We start from the raw sequence: 11472 nt of genomic DNA, 5'->3' as shown, positions 1-11472 counted from the left end.
CAACTAATTTGGTCATCGATTTTAACCGATTAAGTCGATTAGTTGTTACAGCTCTAATTACAATGCGTTCATGTACAATCAGTGAAGAGTGTGTGTATTATATTTTATTTAATGAACTGGGTCAGAGAGAAAGACCTGCAGGTAGGTAGGTGTGTGTATATATTATCTATGGAAACACTGTGTATATATATATATTAGGGCTGTCAGTCGATTAAAATATTTAAATCGCATGATTGTCCATAGTTAATCGCGATTAACCGCAAATTAATCGCACATTTTTTATCCGTTCTAAATGTACCTTAGAGGAATATTTTTCAAGTTTTTAATACTCTTATCAACATATGAGTGGACAAATATGCTTTATGCTAATGTTTATTATCATTTGAACAATGACAAATATTCTCATGAATATTAAACACACAACCTCTGAACATTACAAATATTCGCCTCAATTCAACCTGGAACCTCTCTCATACAATAATACAATACGTGTGTGTGTGTGTGTGTGTGTGTGTGTGTGTGTGTGTGTGTGTGTGTGTGTGTGTGTGTGTGTGTGTGTGTGTGTGTGTGTGTGTGTGTGTGTGTGTGTGTGTACTCACAGCATTTCCAGGGCAGGTTCCTTCAGTGTTTGCGGTTCTCTTTTTTTGGAGGGAGTGGTAGCTCTGTTTAAAGACACATTAGATTGTAGTGGTTATATGGCATTTAGTTAAAGAACAATGGACCCAAATACCGGACTATCACTTGTGTGACTGTAAACTCTAAAAACACGTTTACCCCACTGTGCAGACTCACACCTGAAGGACATGAAAGCTGATCAAATTGATCTGAGCTAAGACATTTTGTATTTTTTTAGGAGAATCCAAAAAGGACTTAGACGTTTAGTACGTTAGAGAATCCGAATGCACTTTCACTATCCGACGTGTTTATGATGCGCCAGCGGACGTCATGAATGTGCGTCTGCTGCTGTGGGGAAACTATGGAAACTACAGTTTTCTATACAGCGGACTACAACATGGATGTTCAATAAGAACGAGGGACTACTGTAAACTCATCTAGAGACTCTGCACCGTGCTCTGATGCTGTTGCTTTATGCTTTATGAACGTGGACAACAGAGAAACATATTCTTCATGACCAAAGTTGGAATTGAAATAAAAAAGGAAAGTGAAACTTATGCTCGTCACCCTCTCCCTCCGGTCCACATTAATACAAATGATCCCAATACGTATGATTGTATGAACTATAAAAATATCTTAAAATAAATACAGATGTATTTATTATAAACGTTAGTCCTTAACATCTATCACTGTGTATATCACCATTCAAACATCTTTTAAAAGTTGAACAAACCCCACACAGCTCAGTAAAGACTGTGAAATGTTGACTTTATTTGATCATTTCAGTAAAAACTAACGTTCATATTTCTCTTTTTGATTATAATACTGATGAACGTTCAAAACAAAGCACTTTGGCAACTTACCACATACGTTTTAAAATGCTTAATAAGCACCGTAACTTTCATGATATCATTTCTCGGTCATAATAGGTTGTTTGCGTGAACGGCCGACTGTTGAGTGACGGCAAATGCTGCGGCCGCAAGGCATTGTGGGGCAGCATTTTCCCCTCTCCTTTCGGTGAGGGTGGTCCAGTGTTTCCTAAGCTAAAGGAGGTTATAGTTTGAAACCTCCTTTCTTATCATCTAGAGCAGGGGTTCCCAACCCCCGGTCCGCGGACCGGTACCGCGAAATAGCTGTGAGTTTATCGTAATATTTGCAGAATTATAAATATATACAAATATTTTATCATAATATTTTTTTAAAAAAGTGTTTAATGTTCGCACCTATACCAGTCATATTATTTCATCCAGTAGCCTAGTTAATCTTTCACCAGATAACCGTTGAAAATGGCTTTTATGATGTTCCGAGGAATTCGGCGGCTCAGCCTGGTCTCAGCCTCTCGTGCGCACGAGAGTTACCGGTGCGCCAAGTAGGAAGAGGAGCGCACAGGAGACAACCGTTTAATTGCAGACTGTTATGTTTATGTGGGGAAATGGCAGTGCAGACATTATTTGAGATATATTTCAAACTCGGACTTCATTTTAAGGACATGTCGGCCAGGGGTGTAGAGCTATATGTTTATTTTATTAGCTTTTCTTTTTAATGACTGATTTTAAATGCCATTTTCTTAATGTCTTTCATTTTTTTGTAAAGCACTTTGAATTGCCTTGTGTTGAAAAGTGCTATATAAATAAACTTGCCTTGCCTTTGTTTAAGCACCGGATTGGCAAAACAGGAGAGTAAACCAGTCTGCCTTGATCTATGAATTCATGTCCGGGACTCTCACGGTATCTGCTGCCCGCAGCTGTTTTATAAAAGGAAAACCTTTTTTCAATAATGTACCCCCTATTGAAAAAAAATTCAGCCAAGGAAAACCGTTAAGGAAAACATGCCTATATAAAGAGGTACAGTACAGCGCTGCACCATCAGTGAGAAACACCAACTGAGAAACACTTAAATGCTACATTTAAAATGTTTACAATCCATCACTAAATTCATGGCAAACCAATTTTAACATCATGCAATAACACTAAGACGACATTAGTTGCATTGAACTGATCTTTTTAATAAGTTGTACAATGTAGTGAAACATGGGCTTGTGCTTCACTGAGGATCTTTGTCATTCTGACAGGGAGGCAAACTGCAGTTATTACACTTCACGTTTTGAAATATGTGTAACTCTGTTCATATAAAACCCACACTGCTCAAACTTCGTTACTTTCCCTAAAATTGGTATATTTATTTATTTTGGGGCTATGGGAATGAAGAGAAAAAAATATATATGAGCATTTTATGAGCATGGGATTTTGACCCCTCATATAAACATATGCATAATGCTGCGCTATACTTTGCGGTAGGGCTGTGCGATTATGGCAAAAATCATAATCACGATTATTTGGGTCAATAATTGATATCACGATTATTTTGACGATTATTCATTGACCATTTATTGAACTTTAAAACAAATAATATTTTACCAATAAACAAGATCAACAAATATGTTGGAGCGCACTTCCAAAACCATACTAAACATATATTATTAATATGATAAATAAAAATAAATTAGACCAAAATAAATTAAATCAAATATGTTGCAGTGCACTGTCACAACCTACTGAAAACTCCTTAACATATAGCCAACATTTTGGTAAAACATATTCAACATATTCCACTCAGTTAAACGTTGAAGGCTGGCCAACCGTCATGGTCCAGAAGTAACAGGAAATAAATGTTGAACTACAATTTAAGACCAAATAAAAATGTTTAGGCCACCATGGCAAATGCTGGTAGGGCTGCTCGTGTCATCTCTTAAAGATTTTTTGCAATAAACACCAGCCTGTTTACATGGTCTGGTTTCAGAGATGAGCGCAGGCAGTGGATATTGCCACCTGTACTGAAGACCCTCTCTGAAGAGGAACTTGTGGCAGTGCTGCCACATATGACACAGGAAAAAAAGAAAAGACTCTGAACCCTTTCTTTGCCATTATATAAAAATAGTGTTGCTACAAAAGTATAAATGAGGCTTACTAATAAGACAACTCAGATCTGAAGCTGCTCAGGAATCTGCTGCCACATTGCAATAAAAAAGACAACATTAATAGAATCAAACCCTTTTTTTGTTGCATTTTATTAGAGTATAAAAATAAATGCCTTTAAAATAGGATGCAAGCAACACTAGTTTCTTAACCTGAATTGATAATAGACTATAATCAATTTAAGTTTGCATTCTTATACCATTTTGTACAATAATAATAATGAATAAGTTCAAACAAACTAAAACTTACAGCTGATTAATAACGGTATCTAACTTGAGTTTTTATTATATCAAAAACCTGTTGAAATGCTACTGTTATTTTGACTGTCCCCAAAAAGCGCGTCGGCAGCCTCCAGGAATGCTTCTTTCACAACTTCGCCATCTTTGAAAGACTTCATGTGTTTCGCAAGAACGTGACTGACACGATAAGATGCTATGGTAGCAGCCTTGCTCTTGTTGTTGGGCCTGGTGAAAAGGGACTGCTGTGCATTTAGCTGTCCTTTCAGGCCCCTCCCCTTTTGGGAGCGTAGGGCAGAATCAGGAGGGAATTCCGTCTCGTAGCGTTTGTGCACTGTTTTGAAATGCCGCTCCTAAATAACCCTTCTTCGATAAAGCCACGCTCGCATTGCAGATGAGACAGATGGACTTTGAATTGGAATAGATACAAAAATAATCATCCTCCCACTCGGAGTGAAAATTATATATTTTGGGCTTTTTTGCTTCTGCCATAATTGCGGTCTTGTGTGTGTGCGGACTGTCACTGCACTGCCCACTGCCCACCAGCCACGCCGGCCAATCACAAAGCTTTGATGCGTACAAGTGCATTATTCTGGCACGGGAAGATTATGATACAGGACATTAACGATAAAACAGAATATTGTTGTTCTATTTTTAGACACATCTCGCGATCGACTGGGAATCTCCCCGCGACCATTCTTTTTAACGAATTGCTGCTCTTGTTCTGACATCTTCGCTCGCGCTGAACACATGTCACTCCCACGTGGCCGAGTGGGCTTTTAGGGAGGGGCGAAAGCACACCCAGCAAAATAATCGTATTTTGTCAATTATGCTGTTTTCATAATCGTCACAAGCCATAATCGTAATCGCGATTAAAATATGATTAATTGCACAGCCCTACTTTGCGGCCACACGCCGTTGTCAAGCAATGCTTATTGTTTAGGTCGTTTGAAAAGCAGGCAGTCATATAATTAACTAGAACTAGCTAGATCTGATAGATTTGGACATAAACGCGAGGCGAGAGAGATCAGATCAGCTGCTGCTGACGGAGAACACGCAGCTCTGCATGATCACAGCTCCGCCGCTGTGACGGACCGTTGAGCCGAGCAAAATACACTAAGAGTTAGACCTAACACACTTAGCTAGTTTATCTACTCTGGAACTAGCTGAACTAGTTATAAATATATGTATTCTTTACTGTCGGGTCACTTATTACAGGTTCAGCGAGCTGCACGACTCGAGACTGACGGGCTGTCAGGAGAGGGAGAGGAAACGAGAGCACCCCGCCCTGTTTACTTTTCCCATTTTATTATCCAGAATTTCTGTAAACCTTTGAATAAAGTAGTTAATCTACTATTAGTTGTTTGTGTAAATGCATTAATTATTATGTTTGTTTTTTTCATTAACATAAAATAAATCTCACGTACCACCTGCAGTACTCCAACGTACCCCTAGGGGTCCGCGTACCCTCTTTTGAGAACCACTGATCTAGAGAATTGAACGGCACTTATCATGGCTGCCACTGACGTACTTCCGGGTCATTTCACTCGGTTAGGAAGGTTCCTAAGCTAAATTGACTATTTGACCGCAACCCTGGGTGTCCCAACAAAGCCATTTGGTAACACATCATTAACTCCACCTGCTGAGGACTTTTATCCAACACAAGAGCGGTTTAAAGCAGTTATCTCTGTTTAAATGTGTGTTCAACCAGGTTTTTTTAACCACTTTATAGCAAGGTGACACAAACTATATTTTTTGTATTTATTTATTGAACTACTCTTAAGGTCAAAAAACCTGTGGACATGGCTGACATTGATCTATCTGGATCAGCTGTTCAGATGCCACATTGTCCTGGTTATTATGTTGGGTCTATGAAAATTAAATAATCCAGTGTAGACTTGCCCTTTATTCAAATTGTCTTGATTATTGGACATATTAAGATGTTGACCTGGTGATGGCCCTAGGAGGAGTCGGTGGATCACAAAAGTTATTACAATTCATTATAGAGGAAATGTGAACCACATTTCATCACAATCCATCCAATTGTTGTTGAGAGCTTTATTTTTTTTTTAAAGACTGACATATTTCTCTGTGCTGCTAGCACAGCTACGTTTTTTTGCCAATATACTGTGGGCGCTTTGACTGCGTGAGAGCCGACTGACCTGGTGGAGTGGTCTGATGATGGAGAGCTGTTGATCTCAGACAGACACATTTTGTTGAGGAGGACAGACGACTTCAGGTTCTTCCTTAGAGGAGTGAGGTTGTGTTTGAGCAGCACGGCCTGAGGAGGGGAAGACGACAGTCTCTGAGCCAACATCAGCTCCGACTCTGGGTCCTCGTCCAGCAGCTGGTTCAGGTGGTCCTCAGCAATCACAGACTTTTTTTCTGGACCTGACAAAACCAGGAGAGAAAACGTGACCTCAGGATTTCAGAAACGAGCAGAATGAGCCATCATATATGAAAATGCTTAAACTGCCTACTCTATCATAACTTATTTACCCGCACATATTGCCAATTAGTTCCGCAAACCTACCCGACCCTTCGGCACAAGATCCGCAAATCGACCCGAACATCCTATGAGCTGAAAACATGCAATTATTAACACACGCAGTTGCGTATTTGGCTCAAAACGCGTGGGATGTTTTTCTCCATCTAGGATGACACCAACAGCCTCCCAGACGTTGGATTTCGCTCTTGAGGAAGAGTTATTGACAATGCTGTATTCTCCGAGCATCGCCTTCACCTCAGCCATTTCGAATGTTGCACGCTCAGCAGCAGATTGATGCGGTGCAGAGGTTAGGATTATGCGCGGTCCCACGGGGGAGAGGTCTAAGGATTTAAACAATTACATTTTATTATTTTAATATATTTATTATGCAACACCCGCAATCTGACCCGCATCTTCTTTGTTTTACCCAGAACCGAACCCGTTGAAAAAAATACCCACAGTTGTGGCGAAATGTCGCTCCTCTGTTTTCATTTAAACAGCTCCGTATATCCGATAGCGCAGCTAGCTAGCACCAGATGCTAACAACAACAATGCACGTAAGGTCTCTCTCTCGCTCTCTCGGGCCACACATACACACACCCTCCCGGTCCTCCCAACAACCAGTCGGTGCCTGCCGGTGAGCGTGGAAGTGTGGTCTGCCACAAGCGGGCGGCAGGAGCGGGGCTGTCAGCATCAGCTTGTAGATGGTATTTTAAACTCGATGCGCTCTGAAACTACGGGGCGGCCGAGGAAAAAAAATACACATGCGTTAATCGCGTTAAAATAATTAGTGGCGTTAATTTTTTTTTGCGTTAACGCGTTAACTTGACAGCCCTAATATATATATACACACACACACACACACACACACACATATATATATATCACATATTATGTTGCAATTTCTTGCTGCCTGTTAGCTGATATGCATTTGCCAAAACTGATAATTACACAAACGAAAGTCTGCTAATACTAACACCAGCAAAGAAGGCGTATGCATGTGTGTATGCATGTATTTGTGTATGTATGTATGTATGCATGTGTGTATATGAGTTTATCTAAGTATGTATACCTGTGCATGTGTGTATGTAAGTATGTATGTATGTAACACTCACTGCTGAGCTCCAGTTTCTTGCAAATGCTGGGCGTCCTTGCAAAGGTATTCCTCCGTTTGGCACTCAGGCATTTTGAGGCAGACCGTTTGGTGGCTGAGTGCATTGACTCTGCCTCTGCAGTACTGGGTTTCCCTGCACTCATGGTGGCCTTGGAGTATCTCACTTCCCTGGGAGCTGCCCGGCGCATGATGGCGAGATCTGGAGTGGGCAAGGCGCGTCGAGCAGGGCCTCGGGACGCTGGAGTCCCTGCAGGGGGAGAGCAAGGGGTTGAGGGGGGGAGGGATGATCTGGAACAGGGAGGAGGAGAAGAGGAGGCAGCATCCACCTGAGCAGAGTCAACCGACTTAAAGGTTTTCGAGTCCCAGGACAGCTTCACATACAGGGTGTCTTGGTCGTCAGAGTCTGGGAACGGAGCTGCTCCATCCAGACGCTGTACCTGTGAACACAGGACAGACACATAGAGGGTTAGTGTAAAATGTTTCAAAGCAAACATTTTCCCTCTTGCTTCTTGGAGGACCTGTCCATGAAGATATTTGACATCAGAAAACTACTTCAGTGGTGTTGATAAACTCGTACACACACTAATAATTACACTAATTTAGCATAGCATTACATTACTGTCAAACTTGCAACTGACAGATTCACAGCTTTTGGGATTGGGATCATCCTGGGAATAATTAATTGGGTCGTGATCAAGATAAAATAAAGTCAATCAATGTCCAATCCTTTTTTTTACTGAACCCCACTGTTCTGGTTAGATTTAACTTTAAACCATGTGAGAGTTCTTAAGGAAGCCAATGGAGTAGGCTTGACGTGTCATTTCAATGTGTCAGTCTGACATAAGTTTAATCAACCTTTAAGTAAACATAAGTGTCACATCTGACTCTGAGAAGGACCCATTTAAGGAATGATCAGTGAAATCCTAATTTTAAGATAATTAGCTTCGGCTTTTATTTCTTTAATTATTAAAGATTATTCAAATGTTTAGAATTTGGTGTTGTTTGAACTGCAGTTATCAAGACCTAACCAAAGAACACTTGTCCAGTTCATAAAGAAAAAACTATGAATAAATGACAGGAATACTCTCATGTTATTCCGATGTCACTAAAAGTCACCTTCACAGGTCTGAGGATGGACTCGGCGTCCACCTCATCGTCACAGCTGCGGCCCTGGTAGTAGAAGATCTCCTGAGGGTGGGGCTCTCTGCCCAGCAGCTTCAGCTTGCTCAAAGGCACTTCAGACACACGAACAAACCACTGAACCACCACTTTCTTTTGTTTCCCGTTCTCTGAAACCCAAAGTGAGAGAGAAAAAGATTTTCAGTTATAGTCTTTGGGGACAAAGTCAAGTATAGCATTGAGTCTCTTACCGTCTCCATACAGCCGGATGACTTTGGCCACGTATGGGTTGTCTTCATCGTCTCCCTCTATGAGGATGTGTTGGCCAGTTTTAATGACAGTGACCCTGGGGAGACCCTCCACACTAATGTCCAAAGAGCTGGGATATACACATATTCACATTATTAATCAAAAAAACATTACCACCAATAAAATATGTATGTATTATCACAGATTAAAGTACGTAAGTAATTAAAATGAGCTCCACATTGATCACCTGCAACATTAAATAATAATAATAATTCAATTAAACTATCTCCAGATATGCTTATTTTGATAAGCATCTAAAAGATTTAAACTAAAAGATTAAATGTTCATTCATGTGTTGACAATTCTGCTGAAGATATAAACCGTTTTAAAAGCCTCTTAGATCAGCTAGAAAATGCATCATCACAATCTGAAACAGGAAACAGGACTTCTGAGGAACGTGGTTTCACATCACAGCAGAGCTACACACATACAGTAGGATCATCTTATACAATATGACGGATTGCTTCAGATTAAACTACCCAACAGTATATAAATAAATTAACATTAGAAATACCTAATACAACTACAGAAGGGAAATGTAACAAACACAATAATGCTGCAGTAACATTCATCCAGAGATTATATATTAAACCACTAAAAGCGCTTAAAGAGCAGTCTGCTTAACATGTTCCCTACACGCGTGTACTTCACTAAGGTTTCCAATGCACGAGTATTTCACTGTGGTAGCCTACGTGTACTTCAGCAAACAATCGTAATATTTACTTTGCGACTGAAAAGCGTTCTCCTTTCGAAGTGACTAATGAAAGATACTCACGCATATTCACATGTTTTTAACTTCCTGTTGAAACTGATGGGCTTTCCTCGCCACTTGTAGACTCGTCTGACTCTCAGCCGGGTGAAATACTTCATCCTGTTTCCTTGCTGTCTGCTGCAGTTCAGATAAAACAATACAAGCAATACTTAATATAGGTAAAAAAGCTCTGTTTGATTTAATTCAAACAGCGCATAGGAAGAAGATACGCTTTTAAAGAAACAGCCTCAAAAGAAAACACCGCCGCAGACAGGATTTCCCGCGAAAATCGCAAAGGCTGCAGTTTATTCTTCGCTGTTTCAAAGACAAGGCAGATCAGAAAGAGTGCATGCTGCCCGCTACTGGACGGGAGGGTAAAATATCATGTGTGATGTATAAAGAGTATCTTCTTCTTCTCTGTTATTGGCAGATTGCAAACAGCTTTAAGGTGCATAACGCCACCTACTGTACAAGGGTATGTATCACCATGTCATCCTATCACCACTTGTGGAAGTATACCACTGTGTTTACGTTATTTTAAATTATTCTAATCCGCCCTGTTTCACCCAAATACTTAAAAAGGGCCTTCCTGGTAGCTCTTACCCCCTCCACTTCTGTTCCCAGTATCCCCATCAGGCTCCACTCCCCTCCTGCCTCTCTGACCCTGTCACTTAGTTTTCTCTCTTGGTTTTGTAAATGTTGCAATGTAATATGATGTGTTCCACATTTTTTATTTCACTCCACATCCTTCAAATGCACTTTTTCCCATTCTAAACATAGTGCTGTTTAATCCTATAGTTAGGGGGCTGACTGTGAATGCCCTCAGACAGAAGGGGTTGAGGTCTGTGATGCTATAATCTACTGAGCTATTGCCAAGAGGAGAGCTGTGTGTGTAGTGACCAAAGGAGTCCCCTCGAAGCCGACCGTTAACAATGTACAGACCCTGTGTTCGGCACAGCTGCAGTAGTTGCTGCCCGCTTTTGTTCCTCTGGGGATGTGAAGGGAGGGGAATGCTGTTTTGGCCATATGTTTGTCTCCCTGTCTAACCCTAACCCGAAAATTAGGATCAGCACGGAAGATCTTCCGTGCTCAAGTCTATGTTGCCCATGCCAAAAACCGGCCCTGACTCAAATGTTGTATCAGTTTTACCTCATTTGGAAATCATTGGCTCTTAAGAGTAACAAATCTATTAGTGTTTTTCACAATTTAGCAGAGGCTTATTTTCACAGGCTTTAGTCACTTTATCTGTAATGGAAAAAGCTCTATCTTATTTTATAAAATTGCCTATTTCCCTTAAAGTAAAAGAGACTCATTTGAAAATTATTCATAAAATCTACCTGGTTATTACATTTTTTAATTCAAGATTTAAATTTGAAGTGGACCCATGTTCTGTCCCTAAGAAAAATAAAATCGTGTAACCTTTATATAAAGATTTACAATGACATTTCCAAATGGTTATTATTTTAAGTAAGCTTAAAGGTGGGGTATGTAATTTATTTCAGAAATGTTTGTTATATTCCATGGAATGCTCTTAACATCCCGATAGCAATGAATACATTAAATGCTTTGACAATAAATACATAACAAAAATTCATCTGTGGAAGCCGTGGAAAGCACGACCAATAATTTTAGCCGGCCCGGCTAAAATAACTGGATGGCCTACCTGCCTGTCAGCCTTCATTTAATTTAATTTCAAACCTTTATTTAACCAGATTGGCGCATTGAGATCATATATCTCTTTTTCAAGGGAGACCTGCAGCATATTCCACATGAAACATAAAACAATATGGACATCATACATTATATTTACAGGATACATTTACATAGTTATAGACATTTACAAGTGCCCATAGTATCAACAAGCA

General features: G+C 40.2%; 1 protein-coding gene across 1 annotated transcript in view; it reads right to left on the bottom strand.

Moving 5' to 3' along the window:
- The window catches only part of orc1 (origin recognition complex, subunit 1), a 66026-nt gene extending 56080 nt beyond the window's left edge, over positions 1-9946 (bottom strand). Inside the window, 6 exon segments of the mRNA XM_034209860.1 lie at positions 600-662; positions 5989-6217; positions 7430-7865; positions 8545-8717; positions 8799-8926; positions 9632-9946. Of these exon segments, the coding sequence (XP_034065751.1) occupies positions 600-662; positions 5989-6217; positions 7430-7865; positions 8545-8717; positions 8799-8926; positions 9632-9726 (1124 nt within the window). The 5' untranslated portion in view covers positions 9727-9946.
- Positions 9947-11472: the final 1526 nt, after the last annotated feature.

Source organism: Gymnodraco acuticeps, unplaced genomic scaffold (genome assembly GCF_902827175.1).
Source record: "Gymnodraco acuticeps unplaced genomic scaffold, fGymAcu1.1, whole genome shotgun sequence".
NCBI classification, from domain to species: domain Eukaryota; kingdom Metazoa; phylum Chordata; class Actinopteri; order Perciformes; family Bathydraconidae; genus Gymnodraco; species Gymnodraco acuticeps.
Note: the sequence above shows the minus strand (reverse complement) of the source record. Positions and strands in the feature narration are given on the sequence as shown.